At 52.3% G+C, this 24,474-nt stretch overlaps 2 protein-coding genes across 3 annotated transcripts in view; one reads left to right on the plus strand and one right to left on the minus strand.

The window, feature by feature from the left end:
* The window catches only part of MED12L (mediator complex subunit 12L), a 146,472-nt gene that overhangs the window by 28,181 nt on the left and 93,817 nt on the right, over positions 1 to 24,474 (minus strand). Inside the window, exons 16-21 of the mRNA XM_068144913.1 lie at positions 13,626 to 13,773; positions 12,219 to 12,337; positions 9,796 to 9,939; positions 8,773 to 8,936; positions 7,837 to 7,968; positions 1,219 to 1,446 (exon numbers count right to left, since the gene is read on the minus strand). Of these exons, the coding sequence (XP_068001014.1) occupies positions 1,219 to 1,446; positions 7,837 to 7,968; positions 8,773 to 8,936; positions 9,796 to 9,939; positions 12,219 to 12,337; positions 13,626 to 13,773 (935 nt within the window). The remainder of the gene's footprint in view (positions 1 to 1,218; positions 1,447 to 7,836; positions 7,969 to 8,772; positions 8,937 to 9,795; positions 9,940 to 12,218; positions 12,338 to 13,625; positions 13,774 to 24,474) is intronic.
* On the plus strand, positions 2,171 to 18,107 carry P2RY12 (purinergic receptor P2Y12). 2 transcript variants are annotated; one of them, XM_068144911.1, is made up of 4 exons: positions 2,171 to 2,274; positions 7,651 to 7,895; positions 15,214 to 15,478; positions 16,411 to 18,107. In XM_068144911.1, exon 4 carries the CDS (start codon positions 16,437 to 16,439, stop codon positions 17,454 to 17,456), a length of 1,020 nt encoding a protein of 339 aa, XP_068001012.1. In that variant the 5' UTR covers positions 2,171 to 2,274; positions 7,651 to 7,895; positions 15,214 to 15,478; positions 16,411 to 16,436; the 3' UTR covers positions 17,457 to 18,107. The 2 variants fall into 2 exon arrangements, with proteins under 2 accessions (XP_068001012.1, XP_068001013.1); XM_068144912.1 differs by lacking the exon at positions 7,651 to 7,895.

Here is a 24,474-nt window from a genome sequence, read left to right on the forward strand (position 1 = left end):
ACCACATCTGCAGCTCCTGGAACATGTGGAACAACAATAGCAATGGGTAGGTTCAGATTTGATGTGAGGAAGAAGTTGTTCCCCATAAGGGTGGTGAGACACTGGCACAGGTTGCCCAGGGAGGTGCCCAGGTGGAAGCCTCATGCCTGGAGATGTTTGCAGCCAGGCTGGATGTGGCTGTGAGCAACCTGCTGTGGTGTGAGGTGTCTCTGCTCATGGCAGGGGGGTTGGAACTGGCTGAGCCTTCCAACCCTGACAGCTCTGTGATACTTTCCTGTGCCATGGAGTGGTGCAGTCTGACACAGAGGTGCAGAATAAAAGTGCAAGAAGGGAAAGCTCTGTGGCAAACAGAGCAAATTCCTTCCGTGGCAAAAGGAAATTCCTTACTTGCTTCAGAGCAAGGGAAAGGGGAGAAGACAAAGTGTAGGACTCAGCAGATCCAGGGAGGTTCTCTTCTCCCTCTGTTCTGCCCTGCTGAGGCCACACCTGGAATATTGCATCCAGCTCTGGGCTCCCCAGTTCAAGAGGGACAGGGATCTGCTGGAGAGAGTCCAAGGGAGGGCTGTGATTGAGGGACTAGAGCACTGCTTTGTGAGAAGAGGCTGAGAGCCCTGGGGCTGGTTGGTCTGGAGAGGAGAAGACAGAGGGGATCTGATCAATGTCTATCAATATCTGAGGGCTGGGGGTCAGGAGGGAGGGGACAGGAGGTGGGGAGATTCAGGCTGGACATGAGGGGGAAGTTCTTCACGATGAGAGTGGTGAAGCCCTGGAATGGGTTGTCCAGGAGGTAGTTGAGGCCCCATCCCTGGAGGTGTTTAAGACCAGGCTGGATGAGGCCAGGCTGATCTAGTGTGAGGTGTCCTTGCCCATGGCAGGAGGGTTGGAACTAGATGATCCTTGTGGTCCCTTCCAACCCTGACTGATACTATGATTCTATGACAAGGAGTAATGGATGGAAACTCCAGCACAGGAGGTTCCACCTCAACATGAGGAGGAACTTCTTCACTGGGAGGCTCACAGTGCCCTGGAGCAGGCTGCCCAGAGAGGTTGTGGAGTCTCCTTCGCTGGAGACTTTCCAGCCCCATCTGGATGTGTTCCTGTGTGACCTGTGCTGGATTCTATGCTCCTGCTCTGGCAGGAGGGTTGGATTGGATGATCCTTGGAGGTCCTTTCCAACCCCTGACATCCTGTGAGCCATGCAGCACCCACCAGGCTTACCTGGCAGCATCCTGGTGCCCCATGCAGACGCTCATCAGGGCGTTGCAGACGAAGCTGTAGCGGTTGGCTGCGTTCTCGCTCAGGATCTTGCCCAGCACGGAGTAGTTGAGGCTGTGGGTGGAAGGGTTCTCCAGGAAATCCAGCATGAACTCTGGGTCCCACAGCAAGTTGGAATTGGAAGGCTGCAGATTGCTGTAGATGGTTTGCTTCACCTTAGAACAGGCACTACTGAGGGGCCAAAAAGAAGGAGGGAAAGAGAGCTGCTGAAGCTGATGCTTCACAGCAGGGTCTGGGAGGCTCCTGGGGTATGCTGTCACCCTGCTCCTCACTGGGAGCTCCAGGGCAGGAGGAAGAGGCCATCAGCAGGGTCTGGTAGGCTCCTGGGGACACGCTGTCACCGTGCTCCTCACTGGGAGCTCCAGGGCAGGAGGAAGAGACCATCAGCAGGGTCTGGTAGGCTCCTAGGGACACACTGTCACCCTGCTCCAGTCGAGGAGAAAAAGACCATCAGCAGGGTCTTGGAGGGCCCTGGGGACATCCTGTCACCCTGCTCCAGTGCAGGAGGAAGAGGCCATCAGCAGGGTCATTAATCTACAGGAAGGGCAACGTCTGACATTGACTCTTTGCTCTAGCAGCCAGGGTGACAGCAAAGACAGACAACCAACCAGAGCAGAAGAGCTTCCTCCTGTGGCAGGCATCTGGGAGCAGTGTCTGGGTTCCCACAGGGCCCCCACACTCCATCACCACAGCCTCTGCCCCACAGACCCCATGGACCACAGACAGAAAGGTCCAAAACCCAAAGGAGACAGTTCTGGGGGGGAAGTGAGCAAAGCAGCCCCTGAAGCTGCTTGGAGCAGAAGCAGCACCAGGGAGTGGTCAGGAGATAAGAGCTAAAAAAAAGTGAAGGAATGACTTAAGAAAGAGGAACTTTGGTGAACTCAAGCAACCAGCCCAGGCTCAAAGTGAAACCTGCTGCTCACTCAGCAAAGCCCAGCCAGCAGAAAGCCTGTGGGGAAGGTTAGAAGAAGATCTTGGAGGCACTGCAGCACACAGGAGGTAAGTCTCTGCATCTGGACATTTCTAAACTGCATTTTATTGTGGCTACAAAAATGACTGAAAGGCAGAAATAGCTCAGCTGGAGCCTGCTGAAAGGGAGTGAGAAGAGCTGTGGTGTACAGAGGGCTGGACTTGGCTGTGGGCCAGCTGTTGCAAGGAGACCAAGAAGACAATGAGGGTAGGATTGTCTTCACCCAGTTGTTGAAAAACTGGACAGAGAAATTCACTACCCATTTGCAGAGAAGTTCTGGTCCCTTTTGTCTAAAAGCAAGAGGCTGCACATCACAAGGAGTCAGGGAATTGCCAGGGTTGGAAGGGACCTCAAGGGTCAGCCAGATCCAACCTCCCTGCCATGGGCAGGGACACCTCACACCACAGCAGGTTGCTCACAGCCACATCCAGCCTGGCCTTAAAAACCTCCAGGCATGAGGCTTCCACCAGGGCACCTCCCTGGGCAACCTGTGCCAGTCTCTCATCACCCTCATGGGGAACAACTTCTTCCTAACATCCAATCTCAATCTCCCCACTTCTACTTTTGCTCCATTCCCCCCAGTCCTATCCTTCCCTGACACCCTCAAAAGTCCCTCCCCAGCTTTCTTGGAGCCCCCTTCAGCTACTGGAAGGCAACAATGAGGTCTCCTTGGAGCCTTCTCTTAATCCCTTCAATACCTGTGTGTTCAGAGATGCTGATTTGTTGGTTAGTGTTAACAAAAATGTTATTTCTTATTGTGGTACTGAATTTAGGATAGGATAGGATAGGATAGGATAGGATAGGATAGGATAGGATAGGATAGGATAGGATAGGATAGGATAGGATAGGATAGGATAGGATAGGATAGGATAGGATAGACCAGACCAGACCAGACCAGACCAGACCAGACCAGGCTTGAAGCAAAAAATGAACACACAGCTAAGACACTTCTGTAGCTCTTCTCTGCATTTCTTTCTTCCCTAGTGTTTCTCATACTAAATCTGGCTGTTCTTGGACTCAAGAAGGTCAGAAGCTGCACCAATGACAGGTTGCCTCAGGCCAGCCATCAAAACTTACCCAGAAAAGAAACCTCGCAGGGTCATCGTCATAGGAGACTCCCTACTGAGGGGAACAGAGGGCCCAATATGCAGACCAGACCAATTTCATAGAGTGGTCAGCTGCCTCCCTGGTGCCCAAGTAAAAGACGTTGTAGATAGAATTCCCAACCTCGTGAGTCCTTCAGACTACTACCCACTGCTGGTCTTTCAGGTGGGCAGTGACAGTGTAACAATGAGAGGCTCACAATCCATTAAAAAAGACTTCAGAACCTTAGGGCAAATGCTAAAGGGATCAGGGGCTCAAGTCGTGTTCTCTACTATCCCTCTAACGTCAGCAATGGATGAGGACACACTGAGGAAGGGCCGACAGATCAATTCATGGCTCAGGGGCTGGTGCCATCGACAGGGCTTTGGGTTCCACAATCATGGATTGGTTTTCAAGGCACCAGAGCTGAAAACAACTCATGGGACACACTTGTCCCAGAGGGGGATAAGAATCCTGGGGCAGGAATTGGCAGGGCTCATGGATAGGGCTTTAAACTAGATTTGAAGGGGCAAGGGGTTAATAGTCTCCTGCTGGCCGGTGACAAACAGAGGGGCAGCTCACCAGCAGTAGAGAGAAGGAGAGCTGGTAAGGGCTCTCAACTTGCTGCCCTGAGGCAAGCCATGAATGATCCACCAGGACATTCAGTGGAAACCGAGGGGATTTGGCACAAGAGGAGGCCAGGGCCAGCCCAGCTGAAGTGCTTCTATGCGAATGCGCGCAGCTTGGGCAACAAACAGGATGAGGTAAGGGCCACTGTGCTGCTGGGATGCCACGACATAGTGGCTGTTACTGAAACTTGGTGGGATGAATCCCATGACTGGGATGTAGGCATAGATGGGTATAAACTCTTTAGGAAGGATAGGCAGGGAAGGAGAGGAGGAGGCATTGCCCTCTATGTCAATAGCCAGTTGGAATCATTGGAGCTCCAACTGGGGAGGGATGATGAGCTAGTTGAGAGCGTATGGGTTAAAATTAAAGGCAGGACAGGGGAAGGAGATATTACTGTGGGGGTCTCCTACAGGCCACCTGACCAGCAGATCCAAGCAGATGAGGCCCTCCACAGGCAAATAGAAGCGGCTTCCAGGTCACAAGCCCTGGTCCTCATGGGTGATTTCAACCACCCGGACATCTGCTGGAGGGACAACACAGCAAGGCACCAGCAATCCAGGATGTTCCTGGACTGCATAGAAGACAACTTCCTCCTCCAAATGGTAGAGGAACCAACAAGAAATGGTGCTATGCTGGACCTTGTTCTCACCAACAGGGAAGGGCTGGTAAGCAATGTGAGGCTCAGAGACAGCCTTGGCTGCAGTGACCATGAAGCAGTTGAATTTAACATCCTCAGGGCCATCAGGAGGAAGTATTCCAAGCTCACGACCCTAGACTTTAGGTGTGCAGATTTTGATTGCTTCAGGGATCTGCTAGCCAAAGTGTCGTGGGACAAAGCCCTGGAGGGAAGAGGGACCCAGGACAGCTGGTCAGTATTCAAGGACCACCTCCTCTGTGTCCAGGAGTTCTGTGTACCAACAAAGAGAAAAGCAGGTAAGAATGCTAGGAGGCCTGCCTGGATGGGCAAGGAGCTACTGGACACACTATTACTTAAAAGGAAACTCTACAGGCAGTGGAGAGAAGGACAGGTAGAACAGGGGGAATATAAGGAAGCTGCCCCAGCAGCAAGAGTCCTGGTTAGGAAAGCCAAAGCAGAGTTTGAATTGAATCTAGCCAGGGAGATTAAAGGGAACACTAAGAACTTCTACAGGTATATGAATGGGAAGAAGAAGCCTAGGGAAGGTGTGGGCCCCCTCAGAAAGGAAACTGGTGACATGGTCACAAGTGATGAGGACAAGGCTGAGGTACTTAATAACTTCTTTACCTCAGTCTTCACTGCAAGGGCCTCTAGCCACACTCCTGATGTTATGGAAGACAATGCCAGGGACAGGGAGGAAGAACTGCCCATGGTAAGTGCAGATCAGGTTCATGATCATCTGAAGAACCTGAAAGTGTTCAAGTCCATGGGACCCGACAGGTTACACCCACGGGTGCTGAGAGAACTGGCAGAGGAGGTTGCTAAACCCCTCTCTATTATATTTCAAAAGTCCTGGCAGTCTGGGGCAGTCCCCACAGACTGGAAAAGGGGAAACATTGCCCCCATCTTCAAAAAGGGCAAGAAGGAGGAACCAGGGAACTACAGGCCAGTCAGTCTCACCTCTGTGCCTGGAAAGATCATGGAGCAGATCCTCCTGAAGTCACTACTCGCTCAAAAGAATAGTGAAGAGGTGATTGGGAACAGTCAGCATGGCTTTGCCAAGGGCAAATCCTGCCTGACCAACCTGGTGGCCTTCTATGAGCAGCTGACAAAATTAATAGCTGAGGGGCGAGCAACTGATGTCGTTTACCTGGAGCTGAGCAAAGCCTTCGACACTGTCCCACACCACATCCTGGGCTCCAAACTGGTGACACATGGGTTTGATGGGTGGACCACTAGATGGATAAGGAACTGGCTTGATGGCTGCACCCAAAGAGTGGCTGTCAATGGCTCCATGTCCCAGTGGAGGCCAGTGACAAGCGGAGTCCCTCAGGGATCAGTCCTGGGACCTGTCTTGTTCAACATCTCTGTGGGGGACATGGACAGTGGCATTGAGTGCACCCTCAGCAAGTTTGCTGATGACACCAAGCTGTGTGGTGCAGCAGACATGCTGGAGGGAAGGGAGGCCATCCAGAGGGACCTTGACAGGCTGGAGAGGTGGGCACAAGCCAACCTCATGAGGTTCAATAAGAGCAAGTGCAGGGTCCTGCATCTGGGTCGAGGCAATCCCAGGCACAAATCCAGGCTGGGCAGTGACTGGCTGGAAAGTAGCCCTGAGGAGAGAGTCTTGGGGGTGCTGGTGGACAAAAAGCTCAACATGAGCTCTCAGTGTGCACTTGCAGCCTGCAAAGCCAATCAGATCCTGGGCTGCATCAGGAGAAGTGTGGCCAGCAGGTCGAGGGAGGTGATCCTCCCCCTCTACTCAGCCCTGGTGAGACCCCACCTGGAGTACTGTGTCCAGTTCTGGAGCCCCTATTACAAGAGGGATGTGGAGGTGCTGGAAGGTGCCCAGAGAAGGGCCAGGAGGATGAGCAGAGGGCTGGAGCACCTCTCCTACGAGGACAGACTGAAGGAGTTGGGGCTGTTCAGTCTGCAGAAGAGAAGGCTCCCAGGTGACCTAATTGTGGCCTTCCAGTATCTGAAGGGGGCCTACAGGAAGGCTGGGGAAGGACTTCTCAGGATCTCAGGTAGTGATAGGACTAGGGGGAATGGAATGAAGCTGGAGGTGGGGAGATTCAGGCTAGATGTGAGGAGGAGGTTCTTCACCATGAGAGTGGTGAAACCCTGGAATGTGTTGTGCAGGGAGGTGGTCGAGGCCCTGTCCCTGGGGGTGTTTAAGCCCAGGCTGGATGAGGCTCTGTCCAGCCTGATCTAGTGTGGGGTGTCCCTGCCCATGGCAGGGGGGTTGGAACTAGATGATCCTTGTGGTCCCTTCCAACCCTGAATGAAACTATGAAACTATGTCTTTGTAAACCCATTAAACTATTAAGATCATGACTGAGAACTCCTCTCCTGCTCCCTATGAAATGAAAACCACAGCGCCAAAGTACACAAACCCAAACCTCAGGTATAAACCAGGAGGGGAAACAGCAACTGAAGTGGTTTGTGACTCTCACTAGATGCCTATCTGCATCAGAAAGGTTTCCACTCCCCCTTTAAAAAGTAAGAGCCCAAACCACAGCACACAGGGGACCTAAAGTCATTCTGTTTTCATTTAAAAAACCAAGAAACTGAACATCTGAAGATCAGCCCTCACAAACTCAGACATGTTTGTGCCTGTCCCCACATCAAAGCAACTGTTCAATAGAGAACTGTGGCTGCAGCAGCCAAGATCTTGGGATTTCTCTACCCAAAGCTCTATGTGCCAAGAGCCAATTTGCTGATGTGTCCTAGGAACCAAATCAGGAACATCATAACCTGGGATGGGGAAGGTGCGAGGGGAGGTTGCCCTCAGCAGCCATCCTGGTGCTGATGGTGCCAGGGAGGTGGTGGAGTCACCATCCCTGGGAGTGTTTAAAAAGAGCCTGTATGAGGCACTTGGTGCCATGGCTTAGTTGATGAGATGGCATTGGGTGAGAGGCTGGACTGGATGATCTCAAAGGTCTTTTCCAACCGGGTTAATTCTGTATTCTGTACTCAGTTCCCTTCCCCCACACCTGCTGGCTGCATGCTGCAGTGAGCCCTCAAGCTAACCTCAGCCCCTGCTCCTCCACAGCAGCTACCTGCACAGGCTTCAGGGGCTGAGGACCACACATTGTGCCACCACCCTGGCATGGGCAAGAGAGCTGCAGTGAAGGGAAAGCAGCAAAGGCCACGGAGTGCTCTCCACAGAGAGCAAAGGGAGCTGCCAGCACAGCAGCCTGCATCAGGCTGTGGGGAGAACCTTTCCACTGCCACCCACCTGAAGAGGTCTCCAAACTTGCTCCTCAGGTGGCTGCAGGACACGTAGAGATCATAGAGGTAAGCTAAAATGCACCTTTCTGGGGAGGAGCACTCGGAGGGGTTCACGACGTGCTTCACCACCCCGCACAGCCTGCAAAACAACAGCAGCCTGAGCTTACCTCAGAAACAGCTCTCATACATCACAGAAACCCCACCACTAGCTGCCCACTGTCCTGACACTTGTGTCCAGGGGCTGGGGGGGCTCAGGTGAAGTCTGGTGTCACCTGTGTGCTTGCCTGGGCCTGGGAAGGAGAGGTCAGAGGAGGCCTGGGAGAGTGCAGGGCAGAATGGGGTGAGTGGGTTGGAAGTCACAGAATGGTCATTTCCAGGGCTTGGGAGGAAGAATTATTTCCCTGTGAGGGTGACAGGACACTGGAGCAGGCTGCCCAGGGGGTTATGGAGTCTCCCTCTCTGGAGATACTCAAGACCTGCCTGGTTGTGTTCCTGTGTGATCTGCTCTAGGTGATGCTGCTCTGGCAGGGGGGTTGGCCTGGATGATCTCTCGAGGTGCCCTCCAGCCCCTAACATTCTGTGATTCTGTGAAGGGACATTTGGAGATGATCCTGTCCCAACCCCACTGCTAAAGCAGGGTCACCCACAGCAGCTGCCCAGCAACACAATATCCAGGGTGGGGTTGGAATCTCTCCAGAGAAAGAGACTCCACAACCCATCTGCTCCAGGGCTCCAGCACTCTCACAGCAAATAATTTTCTCCTGCTGTCCAGCTGGAACCTCCTGGCTTCCAGCTTGTGCCAGTTGCCCTAAGACACACAGCTCCTTCTTTCCCAAGTTCACCCACTGGGCTGCAGAGCTGAGTCATCACTAAACCTAAACACCTCACTGAGAAGAGCAAAAAACCCAACAACCCTGTTTGGAGGGTTGCAGCTGGCACCAACCCTTCGAAGACCTGAGCGGTCTGCTCGGCATTGAGGATGAGGCAGGCATGGTAGCGCCGCAGCACAGCCACGATGCACACACACAGCCCTGTGGTGTAGCTGCCTGCCAGGCTGGATGACTTCAGCAGCAGCTCTGCCTCCACCACGCTCAGCTCGTTCAGCAGCTGCAAGAGAGCAAAAGGAAGAGCTGAGAAGAGCTTACAAGCTAAACAGAGGGAAAAAGTGCATCAAGGAAAAGCTCTGTGGCAAACGGAGAGGAAATCCCTTACTCACTGCAGAGCAAGGGAGGGCAGGGGGGAAACAGTGTAAAAATCAGCCTCAGAACTGCTCTCCAGCAATGTTTGGCACTTGGGGCACTGGAAACCTTCCTCATGAGGGTGGTGAGACACTGGAACAGGTTGCCCAGGGAGGTGGTGGAAGCCTCATCCTTGGAGGTGTTTACGGCCAGGCTGGATGTGGCTCTAAGCAGCCTGATTTAGTATGAGGCATTCCTGCCCATGGCAGTGGGGCTGGAACTGGATGAGCCTTAAGGTCCCTTCCAATCCTGACAATTCTATGACACTTTCCTGTGCCATGGAGTGGTGCAGTCTGACACAGAGGTGCAGAATAAAATGCATCAAGGGAAAGCTCTGTGGCAAACGGAGAGGGAATTCCTTCCTCGCTGCAGAGCAAGGGAAGGCAGGGGGGAAACAAAGTGTAAAAATCAGCCTCAGAACTGCTCTCCAGCAATCCTTGGCATTTGGGCACTGGAACTTTCCTGTTCAATGGAGTGGTGCAGTCTGACACAGTGAAGTCCTTCCTAAAATGCTCTGTGCTTTGAAAGATGTGAAAATCAACCACAGCCAGTGCCTCTCCGCGGCTGTCACAGACAGATAGGGAAGTGTCTGGCACTCTGTTTCTGAGGACAGGAAACTGGCAGCAAATGAGGAGCATGCAGAGCCCAGCCCTTGGGGTTTTCTGGTTTCCCAGAAAAGGCCTCACAGCTCCAGCCTGGCACCCCCCCCCAGCACCACCTCTGCTTGCCTGTATGGCAAAGTCTATCAGGCCATTGATGTTCAGCGCCGGCTCCATCAGATCGAAGATGAGCTGGATGTGGTGAGCCAAGGGGAGGTGATAGGACGTTCCTGAGGCAAAGCTTGTGATCTGTTCCAGGACATTACTGGAGATCTGTGAAAAGCAGTGTTGGGCAGTGAGTCACTGAGGGCTCCTGGGGGGCACACAGCGCTCCACAGAGCCTGGGCCCTAAGTGCTGACAGCATCCTGCGGGTATAAGTGCTACCAAACCAGACTCTGCTACCCTGCACCTCCCTGGCAGTGCTAAGCCAGCACACTTCTCAGACCTGCCAGCAAAGACAGTGCTGTTCTGCTGCTTCACAGCAAGAGGCAAGCTGCTCTTAACACCAGCAACTCCAATTTTCAGTCTGTGGGGGTTTGTGCTTGATAGAAGAGGCAAAATCATTTTTCTTTCCAAGTTACGGCACTGTGGTTTCTTTTTTGTTATTGATGGCTTTCAGCTCGAGTCACAGACAGCTTTAGGTTGGAAGGGACCTTTCAAGGTCCTCTGGTCATAGAATGGGTTGGAAGGGACCTCCAAAGGTCATCCAGTCCAACCCCCTCTGCAGTCAGCAGGGACATCCCCAACTAGATCAGCTTGGCCAGAGCCTCATTGAGCCTCACCTTGAATATCTCCAGGGAAGGGCCTCAACCACCTTCCTGGGCAACATGTTCCAGTGTTCCACCACCCTCACGGTAAAGAATCTGTTCCTAACATCCAATCTAAATCTGCTCTTCTCTACTTTGAAGCCATTTCCCCTTGCCCTATCACTGCAGGCCTTTGCAAACAATCTCTCTCCATCCTTCTGGTAGTCCCCTTCAGGTACTGGAAGGCTGCTATTAGGTCTCCCCAGAGCCTCCTCTTCTCCAGGCTGAACACCCCCAGCTCCCTCAGCCTGTCCTCAGCAGAGCTGCTCCAACCCCCTGCTCATATTCATGGCCCCCTCCAAGAGGTGTGCACAGTGATGAGATCTGTGCTAGTCCAACCCCCCTGCAGTGAGAAAGGAAATCTGCAACTAGAGCAGGTTGCTCAGAACCCCAGACAACCTGACCTGGAATGGTTCCAGGGATGGAGCATCTCCCCCTTTCTCTGGCAGATAATTAATAGCCTCTAGTCCTGCTAGCAAAACATGGAATAAATCCACTCAAAAAAACAGATCCAGGGATGCCCTATAAATGATCAGGTGTCTACCTCTCTCTGCACTTTGTGTTAGCCTCCAGTTATTAAAATACACTCAAACACCTGACAAAGGCAAGAATGACCTCCCATGCTGATGCATTTGCACTCTTGCAAAGCCCAAAGACAAACCAGGAGAACTGGCCATTTAAAACCAACTCTCTGTGTTCTCCAGGCAGCCACTGGCACAGTTCTGAGCAGCAGAGGTTGCCTGTGAATTCTAATATCCAGGCAAGAACAGCCTGTCATTATCCACCAGCCTCCCAAAGAGACACAGTTTGTCCCACAAACACACTGCGGAGTTCCTTGTCCTTCATGAACAGAGTGACACAGCTCACACACAGGCAAGAGAGGGCATCCAGAGAGGTGATTCAGCCACTTTGCTCTGCTCTGGTGTGACCTCACCTGGAGTACTATGCACAGGTCTGGAGCCCTCAATATAGGAAGGACATGGACCTGATGGAGCAGGTCCAGAGGAAGGCCACCAAAATGACCAGGGGCTTGGAGCACCTCTGCTACAAGGACAGGCTGAGGGAGCTGGGGGTGTTCAGCCTGGAGAAGAGAAGGCTCCAGGGGGATCCAATAGCAGCTTTCCAGTACCTGAAGGGGACCTATATGAAGGATGGAGAGAGACTGTTTACAAAAGCCTGCAGGACCAGGGGCAATGGCTTCAAAATAGAGAGGAGTAGATTTAGATTGGATGTTAGGTAAGAGTTCTTGGCTATGAGGCTGGTGGAACACTGGAACGGGTTGCTCAGGGAAGTGGTTGAGGCTCCATCTCTGGAGATATTCAAGGTGAGGCTCTGATCTAGAGGAGGATCTGGACTAGACAACCTTTGGAGGTCCCTTCCAACCCAGCCCATTCTATGATTCTATGATTAGTAGCTCTCTAACTTACCAATCAGCCCCAAACAAAGCTGGCCATGGAAAGTGAGGCAAAACTACTTCCCAACTTGCCACTGAAAAATCCACTACCCAGAAAGCTTCTTGCACTACAAACCTCCCCACACAAAGCAAACCAGCCCCCAGTGATCTACCCAAGCAGCTCATTCAGAATGGCAAGGCAGCAGTTTGGGTTTTTTTTCTTCCCCCTTCTGCCTGTGAAGAAGCAGAGCACTGAAAATTCTTGGGGGGGATACAAAGCACCAGGAAAAACTTGGCGCTTTGCCTCTTCTTTGCAGCACAAAAATGCCACAATTTCACACAAGGGAAGTACCTGAGATGTCACTTGATGTTGATCGAAGTAGGACAGCTGCTGCAGCTTTGTGAACACAGTCTCCAGGCTTGGAAACGCCTCTTGCTTGATCCTCCTGGCTTTTTGCCCTTCATCCCCAACTTCACAAATATCAACAAGAAAAAAATGATAATAATTTGGTCATTTTCTATTTAATGGAGCCCTAGTTGTGCATTATTACTGATTTAGAAGACAATGAAAACCTTAATAAGCTTCCCCCATGACTACGGAAAGACTCTTGCTCCAGTTTCCCATTGGGCTTGGGACAAACACACACCACGGCGTGGGGCAGCAACAAAGCCACCTCAAGGCTGTTCCAAAGCACCAAAATGACACCCAGAAAGGGCTGCAAACAGTCACAGAGTTTTACTAGGAGGGTAAGGTACGTGTGTCACTGGCTTGATGCAGCCAGGACCTGCCATGCCCAGCTCTAGCCCAACACAGGCGCTCACAGCCAGGTTGGTTTAATGGACACGCTGGTGGACACTGGTTGGTTTAATGAGTACTGGTTGGTTTAATGGGCACTGGTGGAGGAGAAGCTCCACATGAGCTCCCAGTGTATACTTGTAGCCCAGAAAGCCAACCAGAGATTGGGTTGCAGCAAGAGAATTGTGGCCAGCAAGGTGAGGGAAGTGATTCTCCCCTTCTGCTTCACTCTGCTGAGACCCCAGCTGGAGCACTGTGTCCAGTTCTGGAGGTGCTGGACGGTGTCCAGAGAAGGGCCACGAGGAGGAGCAGAGGGCTGGAGCTGCTCTGCTATGGAGAGAGACAGAGAGTTGGGGCTGTTCGGTCTGGAGAAGAGAAAGCTCCAAGGAGACCTAATTGTGGCCTTCCAGTATCTGAAGGGGGTTATAAGAAAGCTGGGGAGGGACTTTTGAGGGTGTCAGGGAGGGATAGGCCCAGGGGGAGTGGATCAAAACTAGAAATGGATAGATTCAGATTGGATGTTAGGAAGAAGTAGTTCCCCATGAGGGTGGTGAGAGACTAGCACAGGTTGCCCAGGGAGGTGGTGGAAGCCTCATCCCTGGAGGCTTTTCAGGCCAGGCTGGATGTGACTGTGAGCAACCTGCTCTAGTGTGAGGTTCCAATCCCTACCATGGCAAGGGGCTTGGAACTGGCTGATCCTTGAGGTCCCTTCCAACCCTGACAATTCTAGGATTCTAAAATGGGGATCTGTAAGCACAGTGGCTGTCCTGGTGCCACCCTGGTGCAGCCTCAGGCAGAGCAGCAGCCTGGTGTTGCAGGGCTGAGGTCAGCAGCTCAGCCAGCGGCTGTGAAAGGGATGAAAGCCAAATTACACCTTCCAGTGCACAGCTCCAGACAGCTCCCTGAGCACCTTCACAGCTCCCATACTCTACAGGCTACCCTAGAGCAGCTGAGAGCTCTCACCACCCAGCTCAGTGGTGCTCTTCTTGTTGAGGATCTTGAGGATGTCCTTGGTGATCTTCTTCAGCTGATGCCTGGCTTCGTCGCGCTCCTTGCCCACACCGTACAGCAGGACCATGCGCTGGTTGCACTCATGGCTGGAGGACTCATCCTGCAAAGAGCAGACAGGAGTGAAACCTCTTCTCCATTTACCCTCATCACCTGCAGAAAGCCAACCACAAAAGTGGTTAAGGGAGTGGAACATCTTCCTCATGAGAAGAGACTGAGCTGTGGCTCTGTAGCTTGGAGAGGAGGAGCCTGAGAGGTGACCTCCTTCATGTTGATAAAGATGTGCAGGGTGAGTGCCCAGAGCTCAGTGATGCCCAAGGACAGGACAGGGGGTGGAAGCTGAGGCATAGAAAGTCCATAGAAACATGAGGAAAAAGTGTTGTCACTGTGAGGGTGACAGAACCCTGGAACAGGCTGCCCAGGGGGACTGTGGAGTCTCCCTCTCTGGAGATATTCCAAACCCACCTGGATGTGTTCCTGTGTGATCTGCTCTATGTGATGCTGCTCTGGCAGAGGGTTTGGCCTGGATGAGCTTTCAAGGTCCCTTCCAGACCCTGAAATTCTGTGATTCTGTGAACCTGAGCAGCCCAGACTGCACCAACACCAACTCCTCATCACAAAACACATCTCCTGTGGCTAGCAGTGGGGAGGAAGCAGTGCCAAACAAACTCACTGCAGAGGAGGGTGAAAATACAGAGGGGAGGAACATCAGCTGATGTTGTAGATTCAATTAGGACAGAGCCAGAGGATGCACACTGTGCCCTGGACTGATACCCATAGTAGAAGACAGATGTCTAGAAGCTGTGAGGCATTCCTCTGCCTACAGCTCCACTGAAAAAAGTGATACAGCTCATCTCCTAACATGCCATTTTGCACATCCCAAAGGCATTGAAACGTGCCTGGCTTCAGCTGTAACTGCTTGCATTCAGTCTTTTAATCAAGTATATCATAGAGTGGTGAGGCACTGGATAGAACCACCAGTGACAGAACAAGAGGACACAGTCTCAAGCTGTGCCAAGGGAGGTTTAGGCTGGATGTCAGGTAGAAGTTCTTCCCAGCAAGAGAGATTGGCCATTGGAATGTGCTGCCCAGGGAGGTGGTGGAGTCACCATCCCTGGAGGTGTTTAAAAACCTGGATGAGGCACTTGGTGCCACGGTTTAGTTGATCAAATGCTGTTGGCTGAGAGGTTGGGCTGGAAGATCTCAAAGGTCTTTTCTAACCTGGTTAATTCTGTGTTCTGCAAAGACCTGGAGCACAGCTCTGCAAGCCCTGTGAGGTGTAAATATTCTCCAACATACCTTCTCCAAACCAACCACTCCCTGCTTCCTTCAGCTACTGGGAGACATTCTTGAGAAGAAGGCTGTGTGTTGAAGAGCCACACAGCCAAGAGGCAGCAGACAGGAGACAACTCTATGCTCAGAGAAGTTGCAGAGCCTTACAAAATACCTGCTCCCCTTTAAAAATAATGACAGTCAGTAGGCCAAAAGCAGGAAGTACAGCTCCAATTCCTCTTAAAAATGCTATTTTCTCTCTGTCTTCTAGAGGACACAAAAGCAGAAGCTCCGAGAGGGTCACCTGGGGCTTGCAGCTGTCTCTGGCTATCCGGCCAGCTCAAAGCCAGAGGGAGGTCTGAGCTTCAGAACTGGGATGTGCAGCTGCTCTTCCAGCAGCTCCCTTCTCCAAGGGATCTACAGACGGCTTCTCCTGCCTGCCCCCATGGAGAGGAGATAGAGGAAGCACCAGCAACCCTCCTCCAGCAGCAGCAGCTCCCACCACAGCCACTCCTGGCTCCTCAGCAGCAGCTACGGTAACCCTCACTTTGGTTTGGGCTGGGGAAGGGTCCTTAAGGACTGGGCTCTGCTTGGTGCTTCAAAGCACAAACCAATTTATTTCTGTCTCACAGACAGGACCAGACCTTTGCAGGGCTGTAAGGAGGATGTCAGGGAACTGGCTGATGAAGCACCAGGTTGTCTGGGGCTCTGAGCAGTGTGCCCTGGTTGCAGGTGTCCCTGCCAACTGCAGAGGGGTGGACTGGATGAACTTGAAAGGACCCTTCCCACCCAAACCAGTCTGTGACTCTGAACAGAGGCATTTGATTCATTTCACTCCAGCCCAGCACTGCTAATCCCACAGCTGCAGAGGGTTTAGATACAGCTTGGTACCAAACCAGGAAGATGCAGAATGGGACCTCCCTCCCTCCTCCCTGAGCAGAGAGGCAGGTATGGATCAGATGAGGGCAACTGCAGCGTGCTGCACAATGGCCTCGCTCCTGGCACAGCATGGCACAGCATGCCACACCAGCCTGCCCACCTTGTGCAGAGCAATGTGCCATGCTCCCCAGCAGCCCCTCCCGGCCACCCTGCAGTGTAGGTCTCAGGAAAGCTGTGTGGAAAGCTCAGGAGGCTGGGGTGGAAGGTCAGCTGGCCATGGTGGAAGCTCAGGTGGCCAGGGTGGAAGCTCAGGAGGCCTGGATGGAAGTTCAGGAGCTTTGGCTAGAAGGTCACCTCAGAATTTCAGTCACGGAAGGTGAATCCAGGCCACCTCACAAACATGGGTACACCACCCAGCGCTCTTCTCCTGCAAAACCTGGCATGCTTGGTAAAATCAAATACAACTTAGAGCAGACAAAACCTCCAGAGATGGTTCCCTCCACAAAGATTTAAAGCAGACTAAAAAAGCTGAAGTCTTGTGACAGACTGAACTCAGCATTTTTTGCTTGCTGCTTTGTTTTTTTCCTAGGGAGAGGAGAAAAAGCCAAAGTGCAAATGAAAGCCACAAGCAACTTCAGCAGCCCTGGAAACGACAGCAGCTGCCCCAGCGACAGCAGAGTCAGCCAAGTCATCTTCCCTTTGCTCTACACAATCCTGTTCCTGGTGGGCATCACCATGAACAGCCTGGCCATGTGGGTCTTCTTCAAGGTCTCCAGCAAATCCCATTTCATCATCTTCCTCAAGAACACCGTCATCTCGGACTTCCTCATGACCCTCACCTTCCCGTTCAAGATCCTGAGCGATGCCAAACTGGTGTCCTGGGTGCTGAGAGGGTTTGTGTGCCAGGTCACCCAGGTGGTCTTCTACTTCACCATGTACATCAGCATTCTCTTCCTGGGCCTCATCACCGTCGACCGCTACCAGAAAGCCACCTCGCCCTTCAGGACCTCGACGCCCAGGAGCCTCCTGGGGGCCAAGATCCTGTCCACAGCCATTTGGATATCCATGTTTGTCCTCTCCTTGCCCAACATGATCCTGTCCAACAAGAAGCAGACACCCAGGAACGTTAAGAAGTGTGCCCTGCTGAAATCAGACCTGGGCTTGGTCTGGCACGAGGTGGTGAACTACATCTGCCAGCTCATCTTCTGGCTCAGCCTGGCAGTCATAGTGGTCTGCTACATCCTCATCAGCAGGGAGCTCTACAAGTCCTACAGGAGGACCAGAGGCACGGGCAAGGCATCCAAAAAGACTGTCAAGGTGAAGGTGTTCATCATCATCGCGGTGTTCTTCATCTGCTTCGTGCCCTTCCACTTCACCAGGATCCCCTACACCCTGAGCCAGACGCGGGACGTCTTCGAGTGCTCCGCTCGCAGGACCCTCTTCTATCTGAAGGAGAGCACGCTCTGGCTGACCTCTCTCAACGCCTGCCTGGACCCCTTCATATATTTTTTCCTCTGCAAATCCTTCAGGAAGTCCTTGCTGGACACGCTGTGCAAGCACACAGCCTCCTTAGAGCTCGGGGCACAGACGAAGGAGCAGAACGAGAGAGACGACACAGACGAGACGCCGGCCTAAGGGCTCCCCGCACCCTTTCCCGGCCAGGGGTGCTGTTTACTGCTGGGTGGCAGCAGCACAAATCCTGCAAAGAAGATCTAATTTCACCAGCCTCTTGGGGAAAAAAAAAAAAATTGTGCTCCAGATGAAGCAAACCACCCTGGAACCAACACCACTGGTGAAAGCAGAAGGCTTGAACACAAGGGCACCACCTGGTGACACCCTCCAGGCTCACTTGAACCCCCTGGGAGGAAACTTGAACTTGGAGTTTGGAGCTGGGAAGGGGAAAAAACCATGAATTTAAAAGAGTCTTGAAATGCTAGAGATGAGATGATGAACTGCCAAGGCCAGAGGAAGGGGCCATGGAAGCAGAAGGTGTGGGGAACGCAGCTAACATCTGTATAAACACAGGGGAGTTGCCACCTGGTTGTGACCAGGAGCCAAAGAGAGCGAGGGGGAGAGGTGTAGGTGAGCTATTTACCTCTGCAGGGTTTGGTAACACAGTAACACTTTGCTTATCTCATTAAGTGCTTGCAAATCTTATTAATCCACTGACCAATAATTACTAGCTGTTATGTCAGAGGAAATCATTTCATCCTTGGGCTTATCTTGATGGGAGTTAAACCTTCAGAGTCTTCACCTTGCTGCATGAATAAACACAACTGCACACTTGGCAGAGAATCATGAATGAGAACACACATCAAGGCTCCACTGAGAGAGTACTTTGGTCTTGGGGATGCAGAGACTCCTAAGTACAACCTTTGCTGCTTATCCAGGGCAGCTTCTCTGCACTACACAAACATTTCAATCACTTCTCCCCTTTTCCATTGGGGGAAAAAACACCTGAAGAGAACAGGGAACTATTTCCAGGTATAGAACACTTCCAGCTACAGTAAAACCCACACATGGCTGAAGCAATAAATTATGGTTCATTTATCACCACCACAACACAGCTGCAGCTCAGAAAGGTTTCACTATCATGCAAGATCTCAACCTTGCCAAAAGTTGGTGCTTCTCTGCCCCTCTCCAGTGCTTACTGGTGCCTGGCAGAGCACTGGGAGCTCCTAAAGAAGATACCAAACTTCCTAATGAGCTCCAGGGCAGCTCACTCACTGTAGCCCTCTGCTTCAGAGTCCACACATCTCTCAACCTGCTGGATGAATCCAATGCTTTGCAAAACATCCTGTGCACTGCTCATGCTGGGGCAAGCACCAGCACTGATGGCAATCAGGAACCAGGTTACACCACCAAAAGCAGGGCACAGCCATTTCCCTGGAACCAGGGCTGCCAGTCGCTCTGGAGCAAGCTCTCCAGGACCAGCCCCAGTGGGGGCCAGGGCTCAGCAGCTCCAGGTGATGCCCAGAGGGAAGCACAAGATGTGTCCACCTCCAAAGAAGGGCAATGGAGCTGGGCAAGGGTCTAGAGCACAAGTCCCATGAGGAGCAGCTCAGGGAACTGGGGTTGTCCAGCCTGGAGAAAAGGAGGCTGAGGGGAAACCTTCTGGCTCTCTACAGCTCCCTGAAAGGAGGCTGGAGCCACATAGGGGTCAGTCTCTTCTCCCAAGGAAATGGCCTCAATTTGTGCCAGTGGAGGTACAGGCTGGACATCAGGACACTGAAAGAGTGGTTAAGCCCTGGAACAGGCTGCCCAGGGAAGTGGTGGAATCACTGTCCCTGGAAGCATTCAAAACATGGATGTGGTGCTGAGGGACATTGCTTAGTGGTGGGCTTGGCACTGTTGGGTCACAGGTTGGACTCAATGACCTTGGAGGTCTTTTCCAACTGTTATGATTCTATGCCCCACTTCCATCCATGTCTCATTCACCTGCACACAGAGAGAAAGCAGCAGTGAGGTGGCAGTTTCCCTGGCCAGATGAGCTGTGGAGACATCAAGCACCACAGGTGCCTGTGTGCCACGCTGCACTCACTGACAGCGCACTTTGTGCCTCCCCTCCTCCAGCTGGGAACAGGTCAAGGAGCCAGCTTAGGAGAAATTCTGGAAGGTGCTGCCTCAGGCATCAGTCCTGGGCTACTGCAACAGACCACCTCAGCTCTGCATAGCCCATGATGAACAAGCAGCTGTCAGGGCAGGCAGCTAGGGACATGTCACACTGATGACAGCAGTAAGAGTGACCTCTGTCAAGGTCATCCTCAAGGCTCTTTGCTTTCTGCCAGCCATTTACCACCAACACTTAGACTAATCACACACACAGAATCACAGAATCAACAAGGTTAGAAAAGACCTCAGAGATCAAGTCCAATCTATTACCTAACACCTCCTGACAAATAAACCATAGCTCCAAGTGCCACATCCAAACCTGTCTTGAACACCTCCAGGGATGGTGACTCCACCATCTCCCTGGGCAGCACATTCCAATGGCCAATCTCTCTTTCTGGGAAGAACTTTCTCCTCACCTCCAGCCTAAACCTCCCCTGGTGCAGCTTGAGACTGTGTCCTCTTGTTCTGGTGCTGCTTGCCTGGGAGAAGAGCTCAACTCCCACCTGGCTACAATCCAACTGACTCTGGATACCTCTGCAGCTTGAGAGCCTCAAAGAGCAATCCATGTCTGCCATGCAGGGATGGCAAGCAAGGAGCCAGAGCCCTGTCCCAGCAGCTGGCAGGAGAACACAAAGCAGATGACTTGGTTCAATTCACACGAGCAGTTCAGCTCACAGAGACATGCAGCAGAATCCTGCACTGTTGTGATGGATTGAACCTGAAATTACCACAACTGTACATGGCCAACGGGTAAGAAACTATACCAGGCACACCAAGCAGCAGTAGCCTCTGCCAGGGGCAGAAGGTGGCTGTGCCCAGCTTGCTGTGCCACTGACACCACAAGAACCCAGAAATTCCACTCTGGAAAGCAAAGCCAAGCTCAGGTTCAGATGTTGGAATCAACAGGCTGGCAGAGGGATGGAGGTTCAGCTGAGTGTATCAGTGCAGACAGTTCTGCAGTCAAGTAACCCCTGTGAGGGTGGCTCTCAGCAGAACTCCTGGTCACACACTGACCACAACTAGTGCTGTCTAGAGCTGACTGGATGTTAGGAAGAAGTTCTTCGCCATGAAGGTAGTGAGAGCCTGGCACAGGTTGCCCAGGGAGGTGCCCAGGTGGAAGCCTCATCCCTGGAGGTGTTTGCAGCCAGGCTGGATGTGGCTGTGAGCAACCTGCTGGAGTGGGAGGTGTCCCTGCCCACGGCAGGGGGCTTGGAACTGGCTGATCCTTGAGCTCCCTTCCAACCCTGACAATTCTGTGATTCAAAACCATCCAAGCAGAATCTATTCATGTTTGAGGCAGCTGGTTAGGACCAAACCAGTCAGAAGATTCTACGATTCTGTGACCTCCCCAGGACTCATTTACAGCCAGCTCTGAGAGAGGAACTCTGGCCCACTTTTTGTGCCTATTTCAGAGAAATACTAACATAAAACAGGCAGTGTGGCTGTGGAGAAGTGTGGGAATGCTGGAGAACAGACAGCTTGCTCCTCTGTGGAAGGTGTTTGTATTTTCTCCTCCCTCCTGCTGTAAGAGGCTCAGGTCACGCCGTGCACAGACACACACGGGCAGCACACAGCCAGGTCCTGCCAGCCTGCACCTAGGGGTGGGTGTAACCACAAAATGGGCTGAGTTGCTCCTCAAATAAGGGGTGTGCCAAAGGTTTCAGAGGAGGCTTAATCATCTGTTTTTCAGCTGCTGCTCTGTGGGTAGGTAAAAAGAGAGCCAAAGCTACCAAACCCTGCAGCAGAGGCACACAAGGTGACGGCAAAGATGAGACATCCAGCTTGATCCACTTAACAGCAAAGAACTCTCCTACATTCTACCAGCTGGGTTTTGGCATTTCTTTCTGCAGGTTTTCAGGTCCCTGCCTCCAGATGGGTGCAAGAATCCTAAGAGTTAAAATGCCTCAAGGTTTAGGGCACTGCTTTTGAAGGCTCAAAAATTAAAGAACCAGAACAGCCAGAGCAATATTTTATGGTTTGCACCTGACCAAAATGGAGACAAGTTTGGAAAGCAGAGATGAGGAAGCCATCAGCTGAGATGCCACAGAACAGTGCGCTCCTGGGCTCTCCAGATTGCTGTGGTGCAGTCGAGGGACTGATAGAATTCTGCTCAGTTTACCAAAATATTCAGCCCAACACTCCCCCTTGTCCCAGATTTCTCCCAGCCTCCCCTTGGCAGGGCTGGTGCTGACACTCAGGAGCTGCTGAGAGACACCTTTGCTTCTCCTGCAGTCAGCAGCTGGACAAGACAGAGCAGCTACAGGTAACATTTCCACCTGATGTGTGCCTGCTCCAGCCCCTCCTCACCACGAGGCAGCAGCAGGGCTTTTCCTCTCCACATCCAAACATTCCTTGGCTCTGCTCACCCAGACTTGGGAACAGAAGCAACAGGCAACCTAGAAACTGGGAAACTGGCACCAGGCCTTGGACTTGTTCAGACAACTTAACCTTGTTCCAGGCTCCCATGGTCTAGGATTCACAGGAAAGCTCTTGACATGGATTCTAAACATTCCTACAGGTTGTTTGGCTTCCCAAAGGGGAACTACAGGGTTTGTAGGAAATCAATCCTCTTTGGGCACACAAAGGCTGCCATGGATTAGTTTGTATTTTTGTATTATATTTGTATTCCTTCAGGAAAATGAAACCCAGGATAGCTCTCTCCAATGCACAACCACCCACCCTTCCAGGTTGTCCTTCTGCCTCTCCTCTGGGGGACAGCAACTTCACTCCTGACTGCCTGAAGACCAGTCCTGCCCCTCAGAGGTGCCCCAGCTCTCCAGCACAGCCATCCACCTCCCTCCATCAAAGCTCCTACCACTGAGAAAGCTCTCCTAATATACAACAGGACTGCAAATCAATTAGAAATGCAAAACATCCATTTGCATAATGAGCAGGAGCTGGGAAGCCAGGTGGAGCAAGCCAGGCATTACCCACGGAAGGACAAACAAATGTACAGAGCCAGCAGGCTGCAGGTGAAAACTGAAGGCAGCGGCAAGAGAGACCCAAGTCCATGGACAGGATCAGACAGCCAAGATGTGGAACTTCAGGTTAGCTGTCACCACAGTGCAAAGACCTTGAGGAGAGAGGGGAGAAAGCTCAGAGCTGGCTTGGACAAAGCTGAGTTATCTCCTTTCCTCCCTCTTCCCCTTTCAGCGCCAGCCACTAAAATCGGTGCCCAAAGTAAAGTAACCAAGGGAAGGGGAAGAGTCAAACTCTTCCTAAGCCACTACCATGGGCACCTCCATTCTGCACTCCTGAAAGAATGCTCCCAGGGCTGCAAGCTCTGATGCTGCAACCCCTTTTGCTCTCTTTTAAACAAAACAGAAGCCAGGCTCCTGCATTCCCCAGGAGGCAACCCTGCGTTGCCAAACGCCGCGGTAATGGAGTTTTGGGGTGAAGCAACCAAATAATTGTTGTAATAACGTTGGCCAGGCTCTGATGAAACCCCAACATTGCACTCTAATCAGCAGAACACACACATACACACACAAAAAAAAAGGGACATCCAGCCTTTAAATAATGAGAACAATAGCAATGCCCTAGCTTGGCTTTCAGCTTTGCTTCACATCAGAGCCCCCGAGCCGCTTTCGTGCTGCTTTAACGACAAGCTCCCCGGCATTTCCTTTTCATGTGCCGGCTTGTCCCGACTTGCTGCGGCCCAGGAGCAGCCAAACAGCACCTCTGAGTCAAAACCCTGCTTAGGGGATGCCATGAGAGCAGTTCCCAGCCCATTAGGGTTTACTGATAGACCAAAATGCAGAGATACAGAATACAGAATTGTGGAAAAGACCTTTGAGATCATCCAGGCCAACCTCTCACCCAACACCATCTGATCAACTAAACCATGGCTCCAAGTGTCTCATCCAGGCTCGTCCTAAACACCTCCAGGGATGGTGACTCCACCACCTCCCTGGGCAGCATATTCCAATGGCCAATCTTTCTGGGAAGATTTCTTCCTAACATCCAGCTTAAACCTCCCCTGGCACAGCTTGAGACTGTGTCCTCTTGTTCTGCTGCTGGGTGCCTGGGAGAAGAGACCAACCTCTACCTGGCTACAACCTCCCTTCAGGGAGTTGGAGAGAGCAAGAAGGTCTCCCCTGAGCCTCCTCTTCTCCAGGCTAAGCAACCCCAGCTCCCTCAGCCTCTCCTCACAGGGCTGTGCTCCAGACCCCTCCCCAGCTTTGTTGCCCTTCTCTGGACACCTTCCAGCATCTCAACATCTTTCCTAAACTGAGAGGCTCAGAACTGGACACAGGACTCAAGGTGTGGCCTAACCAGTGCTGAGCACAGGGCACAATGACTTCCCCGCTCCTGCTGGCCACACTGTTCCTGATGCAGGCCAGGATGCCAGATTCTGAAGGAAGGGTCCCTGTGCCACTGCACCATGTTCAGAAAGCAAACCAACCCCACCCCCCCCCCCCAGCCTCACACAGAATATTTTGGTGAGGGGTGAGTTTATTTATTATCTGGCCACTGGCAGCACTCAAATGTTGGTGTGTGCACTCCACTCTCAGAATGCCAGCTAACACTTGGGTCTCTGTAGGAAATTAAATGGGGTTTTGAGGATTCATGTTTTCACTTCCAATCCCTCCCCCTCCTCCCCACAACACCTCCTGCAGCTCTGTTCCTTAGCCTCCAGTCTAAAAGAGCATGAGGAGAAGCCCAGATATCAAGCTGCAGTGGCTGACTGAAGCAGGACTGAGGGCCAGAGGAGGGGACATGACTGCCAGCCCCATCCTGGGGTTGGAACCGTGCCCTTTCCCCCAGGCATGCAGCCCAGCAGCCAGCTCAGGAGTGTGGTCCTGTGCAAAGCACCACTGTGGAACTTAACTTCTGGATTTAGGATCAAAGCTGCTGTTCATGATCTACCTGCAAATCTGCTCTCAGACTTTTCTGGGTCCCAAGTGACTGGTTCCAGGGGTTCCTCAGAACAGAGACAGGAGCTTATCATCCTATGAGGACAGGCTGAGGGAGCTGGGGTTGCTTAGCCTGGAGAAGAGGAGGCTCAGGGGAGACCTTCTTGCTCTCTACAACTCCCTGA

Source organism: Melanerpes formicivorus, unplaced genomic scaffold (genome assembly GCF_026170545.1).
Source record: "Melanerpes formicivorus ecotype bairdi unplaced genomic scaffold, bMelFor1.0.p_v2 SCAF_12, whole genome shotgun sequence".
NCBI lineage: Eukaryota > Metazoa > Chordata > Aves > Piciformes > Picidae > Melanerpes > Melanerpes formicivorus.

What these genes read in the sequence shown, in the direction of transcription:
- P2RY12 (XM_068144911.1), top strand. Translation starts at nt 16,437, where the DNA reads ATGAAAGCCACAAGCAACTTCAGCAGCCCTGGAAACGACAGCAGCTGC.